This window comes from Drosophila persimilis, unplaced genomic scaffold, assembly GCF_003286085.1.
Source record: "Drosophila persimilis strain 14011-0111.01,24,50 unplaced genomic scaffold, DperRS2 tig00000431-arrow-pilon, whole genome shotgun sequence".
Taxonomy (NCBI): Eukaryota; Metazoa; Arthropoda; class Insecta; order Diptera; family Drosophilidae; genus Drosophila; species Drosophila persimilis.
The window spans coordinates 4,803,949-4,828,393 of NW_020825312.1; the positions used below are offsets into that span (position 1 = coordinate 4,803,949).

Sequence of the window (24,445 nt, forward strand, 5' to 3'; positions counted from 1 at the left end):
TCCTTTGATTACCTCGTGCCTGTATCCTTGTATCTCTAGTAATTGAAGTGGCACGCCATTTAAAATTATCAACAACCCAAAATTGTCTGCTTAGGTGACAGTTCCGTCGATCAGGTTTATTGGAAGGTACAGGTAACACTTTGGTTTTGGCTGGGTACAGGTAGGAATCTGCAAGGCGTCTACAGTCGTTAGGAGGACAATGAACGACAGGACGCCGGCGCCAGGAAAATTATCCACTGTCTGGCTCTCTTTTTTTTGTCATTTTCCCTGACATTCTTAGAACCAGCACAACCTGACCCGAATCTATATAAATTTATCTTTGACCCATAGAGCGCGATTTTTCACACTTGACAGAAAGCAGAACAGCCACGGCACGACAAAAGTTAATGTCAACCATTTTTTGGAGTTGGCAATCGGCAAAGGACTGTACAGCCAAATATTACAAATACACCCATACCAAATCCTATGAATTCAGAGCACACGCTTTTAGCAAATAATAAAAAACCTACAAAATCTTATACGAAATCACCCAAAAAAAGAAGGCTTATACCTATGTCTACCAAAGAATGTTTGTTATATGAAGGATAAACCCTATTTGGTGGTTCCCTTGATAGCATAACCCTGGTGGATGATCTGGGTGTTATGTTAGAGCCAAAGATAAAGTTTTCCGAACACATTTCTATCATGGTAAATAAGGCCATGGGCGTGCTTGGGTTTATAAAGAGTTGGTCAAAGGAATTTGAAGACCCCTATATAACAAAGACTCTCTATACATCGCTTGTTCGTCCGATCTTAGAATACGGCTCCTGTGTATGGTGCCCTCAGTACAAATTACACCAGGACCATATAGAATCAGTACAGAAAAACTTTTTACTCTTTGCTCTGCGGGGCCTTAACTGGGATGAAGGTGTGAGACTCCCATCTTACTCTAGTAGACTGCTATTAGTAAACCTCCCATCCTTAGTTAAACGTAGAAAAATGCTTGGTGTGACTTTTATGGACAGCTTGATCAGGGGTGACATAGACAGCCCCGATCTGTTGAGCCGCATAAACTTCACGATTCCTATTAGACTTACTAGAAATTGTATACCGTTGTTCCTTCCACTTTGTAGATCGAATTATTCCTTGCATGAACCGTTTAGGGTTTTATGCTCCGCTAATTCCCTCTACCATATTATATCCACCGCTAATTCTCTTCCTCTTATTAAATCACTAATCCTTACACACCTTTCTAGTAATTAGTAATTGTAGTGGTATTGTATTCGCCTCTTGCTAGATGCAGTCATTGCATGTCAACGTCCAGAATATAATACATATATTTAGTACATTTATACAAGTTAAAGTCGATATAAACAGGCAAAAGTTGGACAGACGGACATGGCTGTATCGACTATCTGAGATGTCGAGTTATCAGCTTGAAGGAAACATCGGGTCCTTCCTATCTCCCTTATGTTTCGCAACTCTATTCTTAAACACTTTTCATCCATAATTTGAATTCACCATTAAACAAAATTCTTTTTAAAACGGAGAAACCTAAGCTCAGATCATATACGATTTATACGATTTTCGAAACATTTACATTTCGGGTTTCATTTTCTTTGGTTTCTTTGGGTGCAATTTGAAACCAAACTCTTACCATTTGATGTATCCCTTTTCTAATTTATCTAAGCCATAATATAACCTTTTCTGATGTCAGGAAAAAAAATCGATGGTGGACAATGGCATCTATAATCCCCTCTTTCCGGAAGGTCACAATTACGCTGGATTGGAGTGGAATTGGACGTCCACAGTCACGACCATTGTGCATACCCTTCCCCCGTCAGGATTGTATATTGTTGCATTTTTTGTTGAAAAGGGCCCATCGCGTTGCACACGTGCAAGGGTCAAACGCACACAGCATCGGCAGGTAAAAAGCAAGAGAAAGGAACACAATAAGAAACCCCAAACACATCAAAAATGGAAGATAAAAGAGGATTAAACGAGACGAACCCTAAACTGACCCAAAACTAATGCACCTCACCCTCACGGAGGCCACGCAAACGGTCGTCGACGTCGTCAACATCCATGAAAAAGCAATCATCATCATGGAGATCGTTGAGATGGTCTGATGATGTCTGCAGATAACGCAGTAGCAGCACTGAGCTCCTTGGCAAATAAGAGACCTAATTTCTATAGAATGGAGCAGACCCAGACCGACCCAGCAATCTAGCCGGTTGAACATGTCGAGACATGTCGGGGTTTTGCCAGGACCAAGAACTGCTGCACGTGCACGAGCACTAAGACTGTGGGATCGGCATTGCCTTCTTTCTGGCTTCGATTCTTGTTTTCGAATTTATTAATAAAATATACCAAATAACAAGACCAGACTGTGGGCTGGATTAACCAGATGCATCTACATCAAAAGGAATCTTGGGTCTCTACTTGCATTACTTCCAAAAAAAAGGACAGTTAAAAAGAATCTCCATTAATTGGATTCACAATCTATTTGCTCGACTTTTTATTTTAGTGGCAATGAGGTCAAAGGGATTGCATTGGTAATTATTATTATAATACTATATTTTATATTAAATAATTTTAAAAAATGTTGCAATATTTTTCTACAGTAAAATTGCATAACATAGCTAATTTTTCCAATTAATACAAAAACATATATAAATACACGCAAATTTAATAATTTAACTATAAATATACAAATATATGTATTGTATTACCAATTACACTTCGTATTTCTCTTATCCATAGCCAGTGGTATTTTTAGTTAATATATTGTTTATCTGGTAATAAGGCCAGCGACAGCCATACAAGTGTTTGCTCCAGATTAGCCTCCACTCCGCTGCACAATAACCGATATTGATATGCATATTATTTTCAGCCCCAATCAAAAAAATGCAAATTTTTTGGTAAGTCAATACGGGAACCCGTACAGAGAGATGCTTCGCTTTTTTAGAGGCAAATAGATTCAAAGAAGGCTCGATTAAAGACGCTCTCACTTAATGATCATCGGGATACCCAGATAGGGATTTGACCGTTACAGGAAACTACACATTTTTGGCCGTTACAAAAATAAGAAAGTAACCTTCAGGGGGTGGGGAAAAGAGGGTAGGAAAAGGGAAAAAAACAATTAGGAAGACGACTCATACGGAGTGCCGACGAAATTCCAGTAAACCAAAACCGAACGCACAGTGCGATCCCAAGATAGAAGATATCGCTCTACGTGCTTCTGCCGCGTCGTAAATTTTTCACGCATCAACAGAGCAGGTCCCTGAACCGGGAAAGAACAACAATGACAAACAAATACGATCGGAAGGAGCCGAAAAGGACCTGCTAAGATTTCCCGAAATGCGGCATTAATGCATATTGACTAACCTTGAGTGCGACCATCACCAATCCCATCCACTGCACTGCACTGCCAAGTACCCGAAACCGAAAAAAAAACGTTACTTTTCCAAACGGACCGAAGGACCGAAGGACAGAAGGACTGAAGGACCGACGGACAGAAAGGGAGATTTCTGGGCTGCCTCAATGAAATAAAAGACAAGTCCCTTGTCTGCTCGGGTATTTCCAGCAGAGAGATTGTATCTCGACTACGAAAACTATTGTTTGTCCATATCCTCCTCCTCTGTCTTTTGGGACAGTGTGTCGAATTTTAAAATCTCTCCCGGCTCACACACTTGGAATTTTTCGAACAAGTTCAGACTTGTCCGCTCTTGGAATTTTTCGTTTGCGATTTGATATTTCTTTTTATTCTGATCCTCAGCAGGTAGTGATCCGTTGAGCGAGGGAGAGCCAGAAATATACAGAGAGAGAGAGAGAGAGAAAGTGAGATGAATGGAGCGAAAGAGTCAGATCAGGGAGACAACAACAAATCCTCATAATGATGGAAAAAAACCCTCTCGAAACGCTGATACCCAGCAAAAATTGAATATGAAAGGTTATACTTTTTTTATATAGAGCTACAGATTTGAGATTCCGAGATTTTGTTCAAAATATCTATATAAAATATCCTTATAGTCAGTAAGTCGTGATATTTGTCTATCAAATCCCTCCCACACTTTTTAATCCACACTGAAAGTCCTCTCCTTCGGTGTCCGATCTAGAGATATTTAAATTTATTTATAACTATTATTAAAATGCGAATCTCCCTAAATCCCGATAAAACACACGAGATTTACGTTCAACCGATAGCAAAGGGATTTGCAGGTCATGCCACCCTGTATATGGTACGATGCTGAAATTGCACAACTGCCGAATACACCCTCCCATCTCAAGGGTCATCCATCTCTAGTGAGAGCGACTCTCTCTTGCGTTGAGCAACCACCTGCCTGCAGGCGGTCATCCCATTGGCTGCACCACGGGATCGTGAAAGAGGCAGAGAGCCGAGGGAGAGTCGACGACGACGACCCAAGCCCCGACCCCCGACTGAGCGGAGGCCGAGAGCGGAGCGTATAAAAGGAGCGGCCCAAGACCTGGGTTGGCATAACAGTCCCGACCTCCCAGCCGAGTGCAACCAACTCAAGAAATTTTTTTTATTGTTTTTTAACAAATCTCCAACACAACACAATGTCTTTCATCACACGGGAATACAAGTTTGAGAGCAGCATGGTGCAGCAGAAATCAGATCAGCACACGATGGCCATGCGGAGTCTGAAGAAACTCGTCAAACCACTGCTGCGGCTAGTGAAGAAAAAGCAGCTACTGCGGAAGACTCTGGCTGAGATCCAGAACCAGAACGACATCAACGCCTCGCTGGAGGACATGCGCAAAGATCCCGCCGTCAGCTGCGACAACATGGCCAACGAGCAACTGGAGCAGCGCCTCTACAACGATCTGAAGCAGTGCCCCAGCAACGTGGCAATGATCGTGCAGCAGGGTCAGCAGCAACACGTCGTCCCCGTCCAGCCCGAGCAGACCTTCATCCCGGTCCACTTTGCCCGCACCAGCAGCGGCACCTTCTTCTGGACCACTGCCGAGGGTGCCCGCCAGCACCAGGAGCAACAGTTGCGCCAGCAGTTCGATCGCTGGGTTCAGGCCTAGGAATCCCACTGGAATCCTCTGGCAAAGGAGACCCTATCCAATTGGACGGCAGCTTTAAATGCAAGTGTCCCATTCCCGTCCATTGCACGGATGGGAAATGGCCCAGCTTCGCAGGATCGTAATCTCAGGGTGATATTAGGTATAGATTGGATTCTTTGGTTCCTCCCAAGGAAATGCAACTCTAATTGATATTCAATTATTATCACAATCAATTGTAACTATATAAATACTTGTGATGTCTTGTGTCTTATTAGAATTAGGGTTTAGTCTTAGGAAAATCATTGTCTTCCATGTTTGTTTGTTAGGGTCATAGTATAAGTACCTAGGCTAATAATCTTTGTCTTCCATGTAAAACCTTTTTTTTTTAGATATAAGAAAACAATTTTTTTTTAATTATAAAATAAACATATATACACGAAAAGAAAATTTTAAAAATTGTTTACTTATTTTTTTAATGTGCAACAAAAGTCTTGTTGGATGGGCAATAAGAGATTTATTTTACTAAATGATTGATTCATTGAAATAAATTGATTTCAAAATCGCATTCTGCTGGTAGCCGCATTTCCCCGCATTTCAGAGAACCAATCGCCTATTGGATACCGATTGGAATCAAACATAATTACTGCATTCAAATGGATGCTCTGATTGGACTTAAGTACATTTTTATTTATGGCTAACATGTACATATCCCTAACGTTTCTCTAGGAACTGCAATCACTTTAATGCTCAAAAACTATATGAAAATATTTTTAAGAGTGGGTACCCAGATTATTTATATAATACATACTCGTATTTATAGGGGATACGATACATACATTTACATATGTGTATTGACTATGATATTAATAGATCCTAGAAAACTGCATTTAATAAATATTTGTCACCAAATGTACCACTTTTTATTTTAATATCGCATTTCATTTTCTCGAGAATCCAATTAGTCTGGAAGCCCTTACTTTACGCACATAAATTCATATTTATTAAAGTTTCATTCCGGCGCTTGAGTTTCAAGGAAATTCGACCCTAACAACTGAACTTGAGACGAGACGAACATAACAATGCACACTGTACGTATTTATACAGAATTATTCTTATGGAATTGTTAAACAAGCCAAAACCATTCGAAGCCCTTCGCTGTCCACCCCCCAAGTAGATGGAAAAGGATCTTGATCTGGTACTCTACCCTACCCAACGTCATAGCAATCTACCCGACAGGAATTTGAATGATTTCCAAAAATTGTAGTTCCTCACACCAATTATTTCATCACGAAACGAAATCTGAATACATTTGTGTGGAAAAAGACCCAAGCTGAGGAGCAAGTGGTACTGCACACTGTAAAGCCTCGAACATCAAAAGGAGAATCGGGAGATTTAGAAAGGTCTTTGAGGCGTCCGCCACAGCAAACGATGGTGAGTGCTCACTGTACTGAAAGAGGGACCCTACCTGTCCTGATCAGAAATGAAATGTTGACGTGTAAATATTGCTCGTTGCCGATGCCGTTGCCGACAACATGTGTTTAACGAGGGTCTGTCACTTTTATCCTCCACTGTCTGTCTATTAACAATTAATAGCCAAAAACTAATCAAGGCATAAATTCGAAACGAAACGAAACGAGCCGAGCCGAGCCCGAATCCCGGGCCCTCGTCCACCGCACACAAACCACTCAAATTACCAATTCGTGGGCTAGGACCCATGAAAAGGGATAACAAATTCTCTGTTGATGTTGTTGTCGATCTTTCTGTATGCTTGCCGCATCCACCAATAAATATTCGACTGAAATTATACTCTCCCACGAAGAAGCCAGCGAAGAGATTTATTTAGGACCAACAATTTGAGGCAATACTTTGCACACGTGCAAGGGTCTCGGTATCGGAGCTACCTGCTCTTGCGTGGAGGAATGCGTGACTCGGCACTCGGCACTCGGCCCTCGGACTCGGGAGAAACCGAGAAACACCTGCCCCAGGACGAGCCCTGATTGGTTGAGGCTTAGGGGTTGGTTGCGCCAGGTCCTATAAATACGAAGAGACGTTGCAAATAGGACATCAATTCCACTGGAAGCGTTGAACAGTCAGTATCATAATCAGCTAACATGGCCTACGAAACTCTGCTGAACAGCACGTACAGTCCTGTATACGTGAAAAAAACCTACACCCCATCGAAGGCCGTGAAGAAAATCTTCAAAATGGCCTGCAAACTACTAAAGGCCTCGTCCACCACTTCCAAGGGGCACAGGGAGCTCAAAAACACCAGCCTGCCAGCCCACGAGGAGAATTCCTCGCAAATAGAATGCCTCGTACTTAGCGAAGAAGAATTACAGAACTCCCAAAACGAAGAGTTGGAGGCAGCGGCGACAGCTCAACTTTTGCAACTGTGATCGAAGGAAGGAGATCGTCCTGGACATCTAGAAAGAGCTTTAAGACTACACCGGAATGGGTCTCTAAACATCCGAGCAGCTTTAACGCCCCACTCAACAAGTGGAAATGACTAGAGTGCATCCAACTAAGCTTTAATCATTGTCTTCCATATATTTTTAAGTGACTGAATAAATACATACCTAATATGAATATTAACCGACTTGTCTGCATTTCTGATTCCAACTTTCCCTTTGTTATTTTAATTTCCTCCAAGGTTTTCCATGAATTCGAAAAAAACCGTTCTTACCCCTTCCCTTACAAAATCCCTTCCCTGAATAACAAGACACAATAATAAACAACAAAAAACAACAACAACAGCAAAATAAAGCCCAAAAGAACCTTAAGAAGAAACCTTCGGCTACCTTTACCTGTTTCCTTTGATCAAAACCTGTTGTCGATTCGAAAAACTCGAAACAAAAATGAGCTGAAACCGAACCGAGAAACCTGTTACCCCAAAGGCAGTTTTCTGATTTTTGTTTTCTCCTTTTCGCTCCTTCTTAGGATTGAGGCTTGGACAAAATAAATCTCAAATTGCATTGAAACAGGTAGAGACACCAGGGACCGACCCTAAGACGATAAACAAAAACAAAAGCAAAGAGAACCCAGACCAACAGCAATACCTTAAGAATAAAGGCGAAAGGCTACACGGCACAGCTCGAACAAATGGATTTTATGCTCCTAAAGTTTTACCCGTAATATTTAAATATCTTTCATTCAATATGTGTATAGAGGCACGCTGATCCTTTATTGAAGCCATACGAAATAAGAAATATCATAAATAGTGGAAGGAGTTCTTTATATCGGTTCAAGTAAAATCGGTATAGTAAGTATTTCTAGGAGAATTGGGTACAAGTATTTCTATAACTACACTGAGAGAAAAATTCCTCAGTAAAAAGATATATTTAATATTCAATTTTGATTAAATTATATAGAACTCACTTTGATTTAAATATACCTACAAATTATTTTTAATACGTCCCATTTGTATCATATGTATCATATACAATTTGTAGAAATTTTAAATATATTCATTATACACTTTAAATATTTTTAGATAAAATACTTTCATATTAAAGCCGAAATTTAAATGAAAGCACTACCACTTCAATGTTTCTTTCATATTAAAGCCGAAATTTAAATGAAAGCACTACCACTTCAATATTTCCACTCACCGAGATCCCGATGCAAATGGCATAAATATTTAAATGTATAAAATATTCAGGTAGTTTTTCTCTGGGTGTATTCAAACGTTGGCATGCCAAAACAATCAATCGGATCTCAAATGAAACGCGTTGTATTTTGATAGAGTACATATGACTATGTTGAAATCTAGGGGTGACCAAGTGAAGTATCGCATATCGTGACACGAAGACCAGATACTCAAAAACCCGTGAGGGGTTCATATCAGAGTAAAGAGACAAAAAACCACCAAAGTCCCAGGATCGTGCCTGTCAGAACCTTGGCCACTGCCATCACTAGTTCCATCACAAATACGAACAATAAGATGAAACAAAATTTTAATAAATTTTGCTCACAATGCAGTCGGTGTTCGGTATTCGGTCTTCGGTTTTCGGTTACAGAACCAACATATTTCTGACGAAATAGCAAAACAGAACCAAATCCAAAACAGTCATAGAGATCGGGATTGGAGAAAAGGCCTAAAACCTACGATTCCCACGCCAAGGATCCATTAAGGGATAATTGTCTTGGAAGGAGAGCCGAGCATAAGATTCCCACGCTTCAGCAGGAGCAGAGACAGGATCATTCAGGTCCTGCAGGTCCTGCAGGACATACCTGCTGCCACTGCTGAACGTGTGAAATTCCAGATCCTTGCACCTGCCCTCGTCTCGGCCTCTGTGATTGGCTGAGATGCTGCGCCTCTCTTTCGGGCAGAAAATGTATAAATAGCGCCTCCAGTCTTAGAGAGAGCATCACACAGCATCCGACCGTCTAATCGAGAACATCTCAACACGCACACACAAAAATCTTAGAATGTCGGCCATCACCAAGCAGAAGAACTTCAACAACAACATGTACAAGTCGAAAGTGTCGCCCTCGCGCCGTCTCAAGAACCTCCTGAAGCCGCTCCTGGGTCACGTCTTTAATCTGAAGAAGGAGCAGCCAAAGCGCAGCTCCTACATCGCCTCGGCCGAGAAAGAGGCCGAGTTCGATTGGCTCAACAACGACATGGACAACATGGCCAACGAGCATCTGGAGAGCCGCCTCATCGAGGAGATCCGCCAGTGCGCCAAGGAGGATGCCATCATCGTCTACAACGAGAACGGTTCCGGGGAACTGCAAACCATGGACCAGGAGGACTACTATGTTCCTGTCCACTTTGCCCGCACCAATGCCGGAACCTTCTTCTGGACCTCGGTGCAGCCCAAGGCCAGCGAGCCCTATGCCATCGAATGGAACTTCCTCGACCGGTGGGCCCAAGCGTGAGGGATCGGCAAGGACCTGGGATACTTGAGCATCTCTAAGCGGGGTTTTTCAACATTTCTTTTGGGACAACTCTTCAGCCAACTGGAGCCTGGACTTCAGCGGGATGGGCACATCAAAGTTTGGGCACTTCGACTTTGGTTCATCGATTATGGGATTACCCAAGGGACACCGCTTTTGGCCATTTTGACTGAAAATGCCGAAAAAGCGGTGGATAGCCACTATTTTTGGGGAGGTACATAGTAACAATTTTCTTCATTTTTGCTGTGCAAAAATGAGAATCAATTGTTGAGACGACGGTTTGAGTGAACGTTTGCTTGTAAACAAATATAAAAAATAAACATGCTGAAACACACATATTTTATTTTGTTGTTATTTCAATGGAAGATCCAGCACATGGTTCTGCACTGAAGATGGGCAATCGTGTCTGCCTGCCGACCCTTATACGATACGAGTATCTGGGATATTCCAATACAACTCACATGCTGGATACATGTGGGAGATGTGTGTTTATCTGGCTAACATATTATATTTAGTACTCCGTATGGGTGGCATTAACACCCTTACGTTATACTCTTATGTATTAGTGTTTACAAAATGATATATTTCGCTTTACAATACGGCGTTGTAAGGATGTCTGGGCAGTTAAAATTATTCCAGATTTCGATTCAACTGGGATGGTGGGTGTACGCAAAGTGCGATCCATGGATTGTTCGTGACTTCTTGTTCGATTTTCCCCCCTTTTACAAGTAGTTCCAATATGTTTGTCCTCCTTGGAATATCTGTTTTCCCGTACGGACTTATAGAACATAAGTCAATACGGCGTTGTAAGGATGTCTGGGCAGTTAAAATTATTCCAGATTTCGATTCAACTAGGATGGTGGGTGTGGTGGTTGTACGCAAAGTGCAATCCATGGATTGTTCGTGACTTCTTGTTCGATTTTCCCCCTTTTTACAAGTAGTTCCAATATGTTTGTCCTCCTTGGAATATCTGTTTTCCCGTACGGACTTATAGAACATAAGTCAATACGGCGTTGTAAGGATGTCTTGGCACTTACAATTATTCCAGATTTCGATTCAACTGGGATGATGGTTGCGCGCAAAATGCGATCCTTGGAATTTTCGTGACTTCTTGTTCGATTTGTCGCCCATTTACAAGTAGTTCCAGTATGTTTGTCCCCCTTAGAATACCTGCTTCTCTCTATGGACTTCTAGAATATACGATCTCTGTTCGGGGTCTCCTTTTAAAAGAAAATAAAGTAAGAAATAATAAAATACAAGTGTTTTTTCATTTTCCCCATGAAGAATTGATTTATTTCATCACAAGAAAAACTCCTTTTCGTACAGACTAATTTTCTTATCTAGAATGGAAGACGTTTGCGATCATGTTGTCATCTACACCGTATCGGACGATATGTAAAACGTAAAGGTAACGTAACAGTCAATTATTTTGTACAAGCAATAACAACTACGTAAAAAATATAACATAACAAATGCATAAAAAATAGATGCATAATTGCAGCAATCACAGCGGCACGTTCCAGGAACGTGATCTAACAACAAATTATACAATATTGCACATGAACTTGTGGGGATTTGACCTTGAGGGACGCCAAACTGCATCTGCATCGTGAGTGAGTGTGTGTGTGTGTGGGTGAGCCCCTTCAAGGCCCCATTGCACTTTCCTCCAGCCCGGTCCTGTTGTCTCTCTGCACGCCGCTCTGCTCCTCTGCTCCACTGCTCCACTGATCCGGATGAGGGCGCGGCCGAGAGCCAAACGGTGTTAAAGCTTCTGTACCAACCAATGTAACGTGACTTAACGTAACGTAACGTGGCGTAAGGCGTCACGTAGTGGGATGCGCTTTGAGCGCGTTTAAAGCTGCAACCATCTCGGCTTTCCGCAATTTCTCTCTCTCCCCCCACCCCCCACTCACGCCACAGGGTATTGGCTGGTGGGTACTGGGTATTGGGTGGGTGAGAGCGACGAAGTAGAAGTAGATGCTGCGTTTAACGGTTTTCTTTCGACTGACGACGAAGGCAGCGATCGCCTTGATTTTATACAAGAAGTCGCAGCGGCCTGCGCTGACGTTGACGCCGCGCCGCGTAAATGGAGATAAGCAACATGCAACATGCACACACACACACACACACACTGTCTCTGGTTTGTTTGTGTGTTCGTTATCATGTGGATGTATAATGCATTTATGCCGGAACGCGAGAACGAGAAGGAGAAGATGGAGGGGAATGCGTCCCCGAGGCCCTTTTTTGTTATCTCTAGTCACTGGGCTACCCATTTTTATGTTTATCACCTTTTTCCCCCTCTCTCTCTCTGTCTCTGTAACTGCCTCTTCTTTTCTGTTTGCTTCAGGTCATTCGTATCTCTGCCTTGGCGGGTCAACAATGTTCAAAACTCTTTCCAATAGTGTTTATTTGTGTGTGAGATTTGTTTCCATTTAATCTTCTTCTACACGCACGTACTCGTACAGCAGCAACAACAGCAGCAGCAGCAACAACAGCATCTCCAGGGTCCGCCGCACCTCGCACTCCCCCCCACTCTTGCCCTAAGACTGTGACTCGTTTTTAACGATCTCGCGGACCCCAAAACAAGAAACGTCCCTCACAGCCGCACACAAGCGCATTCTCCATTCTTATATGCATTCGCCAAGCATTGATATTTCTATATACATACCTACATACATATGTACATTTGTATGTACCGCCATGTATTCATGTATGTGCATGTGTATGTGTATGTAGAAGACCACTTTACGCCCCTTTGGAAATGAAGTTTAATGACCGTTCGCTCATGACCAAGTCAATCAGATGCGGGACTATTTACGAATAGGACAAAATCAGTGGAAACGATTCAGAAACAAATATCGATATACACTGCACCCCGCACTTCATAAGGGATGGTATGGGGGAACAGTTAGCAATGATAAAGGTTCTTATCAATAAGCAAACCCCTACAATTACCCTCCGCAGCAGGTAAACACTATATACGAGTATCTCCCGATCGCTTCCCCTAATCATTTCCTTCCTTATGGCGAGGACATGCTCCATGCGTACGCTGCTCACGCGCAGGACACGCACGGAAGGAACCGTGAGAACCGAACCCGAAACCGAAACCGAAATCGAAACGAAGTAACAGTCCCTAGAAGAGGGTAACAATAGAGCAGGTTCCGCTGGCACCCACCCCAAGGTACCCCGGTATTTCAAATTGAATTATAAAAGGTTGAATTGAGTTGAGTTGAGGGGCACCTCGTGCATCAATAGACCAGAGAATGAAAGCAATCAGGTGTAAATCAAAGAAACAGGCCCAGGCATGCAGTCACGTCATGGTAAATAGGCCCCAGAAGCAGAACGCAATGAGACTTACTAAGAAACCACCTCCAGCAGGTTCGAAAAGGCTATTTGGTGCTCCTCTTGGTTTTGGTAGCCAAAGAAACCAATGTTTCGAGCAAAAAGGTTTCCAGTCTGGAGCCCAGAAGCTTGAACCAATCACAGAAATTTGAGTACTGCGTCAAGATTCTTATGTTGTGCCACCTCATCTGGGATTCGCCGCCCGACTACGAGGATTTTGACAACGTGAACGAGGATTCAATGAAGTATGCTCACGATAACAGTCACTTCAAGGATGATTACAAGAAGGCCAAATGCATACCTCCGGGCCTCAGTAAAAAAGATCTATTAGAGTTTTGGGTAGCTGTGGCCGAGTGGGAGATGGAGGTGAGGAACCTTTTCCTCGTCGAGAAATTCCTGCCCATCATCAAGGAGTCCGACAACGCCATTACGATCAATCTGTGGGGGTTGCTCCACCTCCGAAAGTCAGTAATGTGCTATCGAAAATTGGACCCCAAAGCGACACCGACACCGACACCGACACCGACTCCAACACCAACAAGACAACCCACAACACAACTGACGACGACATCCAATGAAATTTCATCAACATTGGCTTACCCTTCGACTTCCAGTTGCGATGGGAATACCGAAATCGGAATATGGATTAATCAGCAGATCAATGGAAGTCTAGCTCTGGATAAACTAATCAAGAAAATGTTGATAATTGTGGGTAAGATCGAGCGTCACATACATAGAAAATGCTGTCCCTACGAGCCCATCCGCGATCGGGTGGAAGTAGTCCACGATGGCATCGATTTCTTGCTGCAATTAAACGGTATAGAGCCCTACAAGAGAGCGCAGTCCACGGGCTATATCGGCTCCGACTTTGATAATCTAAAGACGAGATTGGAGTACCTGAGCCTTGCGCTAGCCAAGGGAGCAGCAAAGGGAAATCGTTCCGTAGGAAAGTGCTGCCCCGCCTGGTCTGACCAATATAATACTTTCCAAGTTGAGATGGAAGATAATTTGGAAAAGCTTGAAGCAAATAGCTCCGATCTGACGGCATATTTGACAAACTTGATCGACAAGCAAGAGGCCTTGGAGATGGATAGGTCAGATCAAGTGAAGCTTTTGCAAAGTCTAGACGCTTTGCATGGCAGTCCAGCTTCTGAGAGCACAGAAAGGTGTTGTCCGAATCAGAAAAAAGATATGGAAAATATAGAAAAGATAATGAAAGACTTGAAATTAAGTGACGGCCTGCCAGAGTCAATCGAGACAGCTGACTCTCTTCAGGATAAATTGACTAAAGCGAACGCAAATCTAATAAGTGCGAAAGGCTTGCTGAACGATGAGGAGGCAAATATCCGAAAAATGGCTTCTTTGTGCGGAGAGTTTTGTCCAAGTCAGAAGAAAGGAAATATCGACGATCAATCGGCAAAAGTAAGCCAACTAGAAGAACAAATGAAGGAAATTAATGATAAAGCACCAGAGATAATTGAACTTTTAAAGTCACCAAATTGGCCAGAACATCTGAAAGCTATAGAAACGGTAAGGCAAAAAGTCAAAGATTTTATGACCAAGCAGAGACAGGATGATGTGAACCAGCAATTGGCCATGGTTCCTGAAGAGCCATCGGAGTCAGTAAAAAAGATGACCCACAGCTTGGAAGCGCTGGAGGCGAAGCTGAGTGAACTCCGTCCCAAGAACCAGACCTACGAACAGCTCCTGTTAGACAGCATCGGAGGACTGGAGCAACGTCTGCGAGATCGTCTGAGTGGCCTAAACGCAATGATAACTAAGACCGAAGCGGATGCAGATAAATGTAACTCTAAATGCGACTGGGGGAATCTGCCGCCCATGGAGGAACTCCAGGAAAGGGTCAAGGAAATGGAGGCATTGGTTGTTACAAAGTAGCATCGTTCGGAAAGACGTAGATAAGAAAGCCATACCAAAAAACTGTTGTCCTACTTTGAAATAAATCTATCTTTGCTAAATCCAATTATTAGTTGTTCCAGAAAAGAATAAGCCCTTTAACAAACTAAATTTTAAAAATCCCGCGTACTTTTCATGTTTTCCCGCACTGTTGCTCACGTAAGCAACGACGTAACGTTACTTGAACGTTACGGCAGCAGAGTATGCAAAGAAGACGAGGTTAACTTTGCAGGATGCCAATTGCACATAACAACACTTTAACAACAAATGATGTTTTTATTAATAAAATATATTCGTAATAGTATAAATTCGTCATTAGTATTGGCTTAGTGGAATCCATTGTACAAATCTATACCATATATTTTGACAGATGGAGATGCTACATATTTCTTTGAATCTATGTTTTAAACACTACTTTAAAAAAAAGTAGTAAAACAGCTAAATACACATATTTAAATAGCCACATTTCTGACAAATAATTTGAATCTCGCGCTCTAAAAATAGCCAGATCTAGCTATAAAATTGCTGTTTTGGCAACGGAGGTTACGTAGTTGCTGTCCCAATTTTGAGTTGAAGGTATATTTACGGAAGATGGGTAAATAATACTTTTTAAAACAGATTTTGTTTAATACCCTTCACGGAAAATTATGAATTATTTACGGAATATTATTTTATTTTATTTACGGTATATTTCTGAGAGTCGGTCCGATTTTCTTGCCACCATGTCAGCTTATACACCTTGCAAGTGCTTATACTTTTCATGGTATTTTCTTGTATTTTAATGTATATTTTAAGACGCTTTATTGACTTACCCTCCTATCCAATACACCAACGTAGAAACCGTGTATAAATGCCATTTAGACCCATGTTCCAGGCCACTTCGAATACTAATTTGTGATCAGCATTGAATTTCTGATTTTCTGCCATTAAAATTGAGATTTTTTTCAAAAATATCGGAAAACGGCATGTCAAAAAGTGGATAACGTAGGTTTTTCACACTAGCGCTTCCATGGGGATTATATGAAAAAAAGGCACGAACGAACACATTTCCCCCTCAGGTGTCGCTCTTGGTAATTACATGCAAATGTAGTTAATATGCATAAGCTGTGTAGTTGTCGTGTTAAAGAAATGCATTTTGTGGAAATTGTTGTCAACCGTTTTTGTTTAAACCTTATTTTAAAAATAATTCAATAAATATGAGAATTTAAAATAAGCCAGTCTTGTAGGAAATTGATTTAATACTCGGATAAAATTATGAGTTTGGAGCTGACGGTCTTAGCTAGCCAGTAATATTCCACCGAATATCAAAATCGAGGAATATGATGAAACTTGACTACAAATAATTCGTCAGTATATTTACGGTATATTTTAAAATTTGTGATGCATTTTCGGTATATATCTGAGGGTCGGACTGAGCACGTGTTGTTGACATTTGTTTAAAACAATTTTGATACAATTAACAATAACAGCCGACTATGCGCGACAATACGCCACCGCATCGTCCGGACTTTGAAGACGACGACGATGAGATACTGGAAGAGATCGAGCTAGACGCGAATGCAGCGCCGTCTCTGGACGAGGACGATGACTTGGAGGAGGTGACGCTGGAGCAGCTGGAGGCACGTCTGGGACTTCACGACGAAGACGATGAATATGAAATGGATGAGGAGTCTATCCGGGACCGAGAGCGCATTGCGAACATAATAGACGAGGCGGTACTCACGTTCCGCAACCATACAGCACCGGTCTTCGCCTGCAGCCTGCATCCGCACTACAATTGGGCGGTGACGGGCAGCGAGGACGATTTAGCCTTTGTTTGGGACACGAGCAACAGCGAGGTGCTCTACAAGATCACCGAACACAAGGACACCATCACCGAGGCGCACTTCAGCCACGATGGCGCTTACCTGGTAACGGGAGATCTTGCCGGTGAGATCAATGTCTTCAAAGTGAGCGAGCAGCGCGAGGAGCGCCCCATTCTGACCAAGGTCTGGGAATACTCCATGTCTGACATGTCGTGGCTCTTCTGGCATCGCGGTGCCCATGTGCTCCTGGCGGGCAGCGACAGCGGCGAGGTGTACGTCTGGCGCATTCCCAGCGGAGATTGCAAAATCCTTGCCGGTCAGGGGGCGCGCTGCGAGTCCGGAGAACTGAGCGGCGACGGCAAGAAACTGCTAACGGCCTATATGAATGGCGCCGTCAAGCTCTGGGACCTGAAAACCTGCCAGGTGCTCATGGAGGTGAACGAGCAGCACCCGATGGGCTTCGGTGAGGTCACCCACGCAGTGGTGGCCTGTGAACTCGACTCTCCCTTCTACATCTGCGCCGAGGGCGGAGGTAAGAAACCAATTGGATAGCGATTATGCGACTAGGCTCTCTAATCTAACCGAATCACAATTTTAGGAAAAATGCTATTCTGCACCAACAGTGGACCCGTCAGTGTTGTGCAGTCGGAGCACGGCATCGAGTGCATTGCCTTTGCTCCCGCTTCTTCGGACTTAAAGCTCTTTGCCTGCGGCTCGCTGGACGGTCACATATCCATATGGGACTACTCAAAGTATTCGCTGCGCACTGTCTGCGAGAATCCAGTGCCCAACGATGGCGTCCTTAGGTGACTTTCATGCCCTGTCCGACAGCGACCGCTAGTTGCTTAATTTTGCTAATGTTTTACGTGACCTTTTCAGGATCAAATGGCTGAACGACAATACTATCATGGCGGCCACATCGAACGGCAATCTGAATGCTTTCGATGCCCGCACGGGCACCCTGAAGTTTACCCTCACCGGACACTTCTGTCACATCTACGAATTGGCCTACAAGCCTCTGGACAGCCTGCTGTTGACGGTATCCGAGGACACTACAGCCAAGATATTTAAGGTTCCGCCGCTGGGCGATTAATGCAGGTGCTAAAACTGATAACGTGCTGTTCGAGTATATGTACATAAATAGACAATACATATGAGTGTAAAGGATAGGCTCTGTCTTAATGTATTAAGGGAGCAATGGCCTAAGTGCTTGGGGGGGTCGTATATTTCAGGCGTTATCCGTTAGAACGTTATCCGTCAGAGCTAAGATAGTTTGAGGCGAATACTGCACTCTCTCTTCGAACTCTTGGGACTGTCCTCGCTCTTAAGGTGCATGAGGGGCATGGGGCATGCGTGCATTGATAGGGAGAGCTGTGCCATAGACACTGGCACTTACACTTCCTTATGCACATATGTATGTTTTTTGTTTTTGTCCGCTATCATTCACCTCACCCACACACACACAGTGCCCCCCACACAAAGTGAAACAATTGTCCGACAAAAACAACACATTTTTGGATTTACATATTTGTGTTTATTTTGTTGTTTTATTATTTTATTAAAGCTTTTCGGTAGTGCATGCCCCGCCGATGAAAATCAGATTCAGTCCGATTCGGGTTTTGAGTGCGTCTGGTTCTCTATGGTTCTCCATAGAGCGGGATACTCGCACAAGTAAATCTCTTGGGGCGCGCAAGCAGTACGTTTTTTTTTAGATACAATATTCCGGTGTTGCGTTCCACGAGAGTTGTTTCTGATTTCTGAAGGATCTTTTTACAAAAAAAAAAAAATAGATTAAATTTAACAATAAAATACATACATATGGGCATACATACATATATCCAAATTTATGTTACACTATAAATGTTGATCATGAAAACACATGACTCGTGGCATAATGAAAGCGACACAAAAAATATTAACGAAAATTGCATATGGAAGTGATCCATCATATTTCTCCTTCCTTCCACATGAGCATATATTCTGTGGACTTCGATGTGTGAGTGGCGCGCAAAACTTGAAAAAAAAAATAACGTAAAATAAACCCGACAACAATAAAAGTCACACGAAATCACAGTTAATCAACTGCAAACGGGGGCCCGAACCCACTCTACATAAATACACACACACACACAAACATACCTATGTATGTACATAAATGCGGTTACGGTTGCGGACGCGAACGCGGACGCGGACACTGGACAAAATCCAGCTCTGCGTGTGTGTGTGTGTGTCTCTTACAATTAGATTACCAGAGGAGCACAGATACTATGTATAGCCTGCAGAGGCGCTACACTTATTTTGTTTATTAGTTGTGTTCGTTTTTTATGACGGGAGAGCTCTGATCGAGGAGCTAGCTAATCCAGATATTCGTCGGGCTACTAATAGTACACAGCCCACAATTGAATTATCACAGTTTGAAATGTCAAATGCACGCGCCTGGCTCTGTTTGGTTTGGGTCCGTTCCTCTGTTTCCCTGTGCTCCTCTAATCCAACCTTATTCATGATAATCCGCTCAAGTGTTTAACAAAAGTCCCACAAATATGTGTACTATGTGTACATGCACACACTCATACTATGTATTGCGTGTAAAAGACTTCCGAATCTGTTGGGCTAATCAGTGACAAGCGTTTTCGGGAAAATGAGCAACACAAGATGTTTAGCGAAGCCCCATACGGGGCGATCATAGTTAGGATAGATATCGCATTACTCAAAGACCTCACCCATAAGTGAAAGCCATAAATATGGTTAATAGTCGAAATCTGATTCCTCGACTAGCCACAAAGGCGCCTACTTCCTACTTCCTCTACTTCGCTTTTTATTGGAATAATAAGATCTGACTACTACAAGACTATCTTCCTGTAAATATGAATACTTAGAGATTCTTACCTTCTTCTTTGCGGTAATAAAGCAGAAATCTGGCAATTATAGTCGATCATTCCGACTAATTATTGATTGTTGGCCCAAGCAATTGGCAAGTTTTAAAAACCCTGTTTGCCCCATAAAAGCATTCAACAAATCAATCCCGTAAAACAGCAAACAATTTTCTGGCAGATTAGACGCCAAATGCCAAAATCAACATTCCATTTATATCATATTAAAGGTCGTTGACTAACAGACACTCAAAGAGTGAATCCCGTCGTCTGAAGAGACAGCGGAGCGAAGAAACTTCTCTTCGGCCGCTGCCGCACGTGCTGCGGCCTCAAGTATTTTTGGCTTTCCAAACTTTCCTTCTCTGGCCGGGTCTGAGGCGAGGTCTAATGAAATGGTAGCTGGTTCTTGCATCATGCGGCAGAGGAGAGTCGGTAGCATAGGCCTCTGGCAGGGCGATGCGGTGCCATACACCATCCATACACACAGAGATAGGATAGCCATAATATGGAGCGGCAGGTAAAGAGAGAGAGATAGTGAGAGAGCACCTGGAGAGAGCCACGCACCGCAGCAACGCAGCGCCGCAGCACCGCAGCTGTCGACGTCGTGAAAAAGCGCCAAATGCAAAGCCATAGTTAGGCTTGCCGCGCTCTGAGCAAAGCAAAGAGCGCGACGCGGCAGAGCAGAGGACCGACAGCCAGACAGACCCAGACCCGCTTCATAAAGGGGGCTAAAAATGAATTCCAAACTTACTTTGAACAGAGCGCGTGCATGGAGCGGTCGACGTCGACCCGGCATGACATTATCGAAGTTTATTTACAAATAAATACATTGTTCATCGAGGCCTGCACGTTGTTTTTCGTTTGTTTTTTAGTTGATATCCATAGTGACTGAGGTAGCCCTCGAAGATGACTCTTCAGCGAACTCTTCCCCTTTGAAAGACACCACGTGTGTTTCCGATAAGCCACATTTCCATACGCCGGACCGCATACACCATACACCATACATATGCACATGTGCGAGAGTGGAGTGGAGTGTAGTGTGTGTGTGCGCGCGAGTACAAAATAAAACTGAAAAACTGAATAAAAGCATGTGGAAGAGCGCGAAATAAAAAGAACTGTATTTGAATCGACGGACGAGCTCCACGCTCCACGCTGGCACAGAGCACGCTGAAACCGTGCTGATACGCAAGATCCCACTGGAAAACGATAAAAGCAATGGTCTTACAAAAGCTATCATAAAAATAAAAATAATAATAAAACAAAAACAAAAACCAATAACCATCGCTGAGAGAAACAGGAACCCCTAGAGGGATTCAAGAACCCTACCTTACCCTTAACCCTACCAGCAACCCCTAACTCAAGTCTCTGTCTTGAGAGAACCCAAAACCAAAGTTGTGTGTAAAATGGCGCGTATTCAGGCGAGCGATTCTCTTATACCCCGACAAATCTTCGAGATGCCTCCCGCCGAGCAGCCGAGCCGCGACCGGGAGAACCAGTCCTCCGCGGACAGCGACAGCCAGGGCTCCGGGGTGAAGCTCAAGAAGCAGATCGGTCTGCTCGATGGGGTGGCCATCATCGTGGGTGTCATCGTGGGCTCCGGCATCTTCGTCAGCCCCAAAGGTGTGCTCAAGTTCTCCGGCTCAATTGGACAATCGCTTATCGTCTGGGTGCTATGTGGTGTTCTCAGCATGGTCGGCGCCCTGTGCTATGCGGAACTGGGTGAGTAATGGCCCCGACCCTCCATGTAAAGGCTTTCCTTTTTGTTGTAGTTGCTGTTGTTATTTTTGATAATACTCGTGTGCTTGTAAGCCCACGCCCGGTCATCGTTTCTGCGTTGCTGGCAGTTATTGGTTCTGGTTGATGACAGCACATTATGGGTCAGCATATGGAAAGTGGAGTAGTCTGTCGGAGAGGAGAGGGGGATGGGATTGTTTACATAGCTGAAATGAGTGTAAGACAAACGTGGTAGCCACCTGGGTTGAGTGAGGGTGAGGGTGAGGTGAGGTGAGGCACGCATAACAACTGGATCAAGAACGAGCATTCATTAAAACGCTGAGGTTAACTCAAATCGGCAAATGAGGTTGAGGCTAAACAGACCTGTAACCTGTAACCTGTTACTATTCGTACAATCGAATCTTTAATGTTACACTCTACACTGTACATCGCCCCTTTTTACCCACCCCTGGTTCCAAGACTTCCAAGAGAGTAAGGAATCTGTACGATGAAACGATCAACGAGAGAGGGAATACTCACAGTAATATAGGTACGGGAACCCGGAGCAATTTCGCGGGAGACTCATTTTAAAAATGGAAATTAGTTCAGCTTCATCAAGATGACCTCTTCAACGGACACATCAAATCAGTTCCCCGACAAGCTGTTCTGTTGAATGAATCCGGAGGGGGGAAGAATCCGGTGGGGAGAAGCAGACAAGAATAAGAGCCAGACACAACATTGAATAAGCAGCAAATTAACGTGGGTCCGGTCCCTTCTTGGTACAGTGAACACTCGCTCGGAAGATTAGACCCTGGAATTCGAACAATCCCCAAAATAAGAGAGAAATACAGCTCATATTTACTTCATTTATTCCGCCGCTTCGATTAAGAACCAGTTTCGTAAATTTTTCGTTAGATCTGCCAGACAGCAGACACCAGACTTACTCGTATTTGGAGGTCTTATAATATTGATTATCAATGAACCTTATCAATAGAAGGCTAGATACCTCTTTGAATATCTTCGGCCGGACCAGGCTCCAGTCGTTTCGTTTGGCCCCCACAAATTGGGACTCGCACGTGATTCAGCAATGATTCAATCCCAATAAAAGGCATTTTAATTAAGTGGAACTATGTGATTCTCGCTGGGTTTCCGAACGTTGAACCTCCACTGTTGAAATCAGTTGCTGATTATCTTTCGAGCAACCCTCGCAGCCAGATAAGAAACGAGAGCTGGCTCTCTTATACTATCTCTGATATATATGTAGTTTTCTCCATGATTTTCATTTTATCTCTTCTCTCTCGTTTTAGGCACAATGATACCAAAATCCGGAGGAGATTATGCCTACATTGGCACAGCCTTTGGTCCACTGCCTGCTTTCCTTTATCTATGGGTCGCCCTGCTGATTCTGGTGCCCACGGGCAATGCGATCACGGCCCTGACCTTTGCCCAGTACCTTCTGAAGCCCTTCTGGCCCTCCTGCGAGGCGCCCGCCGAGGCCGTACAGCTGTTGGCGGCTGCCATGATATGTAAGTTTGTGCAGAGATAAGCGAAGCCGTCCATCGTGTACTAATGGTGATTGACACTTGCCCTTAGGTGTGCTCACCGTTATCAACTGCTACAATGTCAAGTGGGTGACACGTGTGACGGACATATTCACGGGCACCAAGGTGTTGGCCCTTCTAGTTATCGTCGGCGCCGGCGTCTGGTACTTGGCCGATGGCAACACAGAGCACTGGGACAAGCCGTTCAGCGGGGGCAATCTTTCCCCGGGATACATTGCCCTAGCGTTCTACAGTGGCCTCTTCTCGTACTCCGGTTGGAATTACCTCAACTTTGTCACGGAGGAGCTGAAGGATCCCTACCGCAATCTCCCCAAGGCCATTTGCATCTCCATGCCGGTAGTGACGATCATCTACATGGTCACGAACGTTGCTTACTTCTCGGTGCTGTCCACCGACGAAATACTCTCATCGGATGCGGTGGCCGTCACCTTTGGGGACAAGATGCTGGACTACATGTCCTGGGTGATGCCCTTTGCCGTGGCCTGTTCGACTTTTGGCTCTCTCAACGGCGCCATCTTTGCATCGTCCAGGTTGTTCTTCGTGGGGGCCCGCAACGGACACCTACCGGCGGCCATTTCCCTCATCAATGTCAATTGTCTTACCCCGGTGCCATCGCTGATATTTCTGGTGAGTCTGAGTCCCACTTGATCCTTCCCCGATACACAAACCGTTTTTTAACTTTTCCTAACTTTTCCTCTCCTCTCCTAAGGGCGTTCTCACCCTCTTGCTGCTGTTCATCAAGGACACCTACGTGCTGATCAACTACGTCAGCTATGTGGAGGCCCTGTTCACGCTCATCTCGGTTTCGGGTCTGCTGTGGCTGCGCTACAAGCAGCCCAAGACGGAGCGACCCATACGGGTCAATCTGGCACTGCCGATCATCTATCTGATCGTTTGCCTCTTCCTGGTGATATCCTCGTGCTCGCAGTCGCCCTACGAAGTGGGCATTGGCACAATAATCATCCTGTCCGGCATTCCGGTCTACTATCTGACCATTCACCATCCGGTCAAGTGGCTGGCGGACACCTCGCAGTCCATCAACCTGTGGTGCTCCAAGTTCTTTATCTGTATGCCCAATCAGGAGAAGTTCGATTAGAGAAGCTGGATCAGAGAGGGAGAGAAAGATGAAGAAAGGTGCCTTCCGCGAATGCATCGAATCGATCGCGGGCCCAAGTCTCAAGCTATCGCTAAGTTAGGTTAGAAATTTGGAATTTTTTATGAATTATACGCACAACATTACAAAAGTGTTATTGTAAATAACTCAAAGGCATTCTGGCAGCAGAACTTTGCGCGAATTATTATTATTACTTATTGATTAATTTTCTTT

At 43.8% G+C, this 24,445-nt stretch overlaps 6 protein-coding genes across 8 annotated transcripts; all 6 read left to right on the forward strand.

Moving 5' to 3' along the window:
- The first annotated feature begins 4,560 nt into the window (after window positions 1–4,560).
- On the forward strand, window positions 4,561–5,034 carry LOC6597080 (enhancer of split malpha protein). Its single transcript, XM_002022219.1, has one exon. The coding sequence runs from the start codon at window positions 4,561–4,563 to the stop codon at window positions 5,032–5,034; it is 474 nt and encodes a 157-aa protein (XP_002022255.1).
- A 2,090-nt stretch (window positions 5,035–7,124) lies between these two features.
- On the forward strand, window positions 7,125–7,409 carry LOC6597079. The gene has a single exon (XM_002022218.1). The coding sequence runs from the start codon at window positions 7,125–7,127 to the stop codon at window positions 7,407–7,409; it is 285 nt and encodes a 94-aa protein (XP_002022254.1).
- Window positions 7,410–9,441: 2,032 nt separating this feature from the next.
- Window positions 9,442–9,894, forward strand: LOC6597078 (enhancer of split malpha protein). The gene has a single exon (XM_002022217.1). It carries the CDS (start codon window positions 9,442–9,444, stop codon window positions 9,892–9,894), a length of 453 nt encoding a protein of 150 aa, XP_002022253.1.
- A 3,281-nt stretch (window positions 9,895–13,175) lies between these two features.
- LOC6597077 lies at window positions 13,176–15,221 on the forward strand. Its single transcript, XM_026989627.1, has 2 exons — window positions 13,176–13,232; window positions 13,291–15,221. The coding sequence occupies exons 1-2, from the start codon at window positions 13,176–13,178 to the stop codon at window positions 15,148–15,150; spliced, it is 1,917 nt and encodes a 638-aa protein (XP_026845428.1). The 3' UTR covers window positions 15,151–15,221.
- A 1,377-nt stretch (window positions 15,222–16,598) lies between these two features.
- On the forward strand, window positions 16,599–18,140 carry LOC6597076 (angio-associated migratory cell protein). The gene is made up of 3 exons (XM_026989543.1): window positions 16,599–17,505; window positions 17,572–17,779; window positions 17,853–18,140. The coding sequence occupies exons 1-3, from the start codon at window positions 16,644–16,646 to the stop codon at window positions 18,064–18,066; spliced, it is 1,284 nt and encodes a 427-aa protein (XP_026845344.1). The 5' UTR covers window positions 16,599–16,643; the 3' UTR covers window positions 18,067–18,140.
- A 393-nt stretch (window positions 18,141–18,533) lies between these two features.
- Window positions 18,534–24,402, forward strand: LOC6597075 (Y+L amino acid transporter 2). Of its 3 annotated transcripts, none has more exons than XM_026989540.1 (5): window positions 18,534–18,669; window positions 20,716–21,562; window positions 22,864–23,082; window positions 23,150–23,745; window positions 23,828–24,402. In XM_026989540.1, the coding sequence occupies exons 2-5, from the start codon at window positions 21,247–21,249 to the stop codon at window positions 24,212–24,214; spliced, it is 1,518 nt and encodes a 505-aa protein (XP_026845341.1). In that variant the 5' UTR covers window positions 18,534–18,669; window positions 20,716–21,246; the 3' UTR covers window positions 24,215–24,402. The 3 variants fall into 3 exon arrangements, with proteins under 3 accessions (XP_026845341.1, XP_026845343.1, XP_002022250.1); XM_026989542.1 differs by having other exon boundaries at window positions 18,534–18,644; XM_002022214.2 differs by lacking the exon at window positions 18,534–18,669 and having other exon boundaries at window positions 20,655–21,562.
- The last annotated feature ends 43 nt before the right edge of the window (window positions 24,403–24,445 follow it).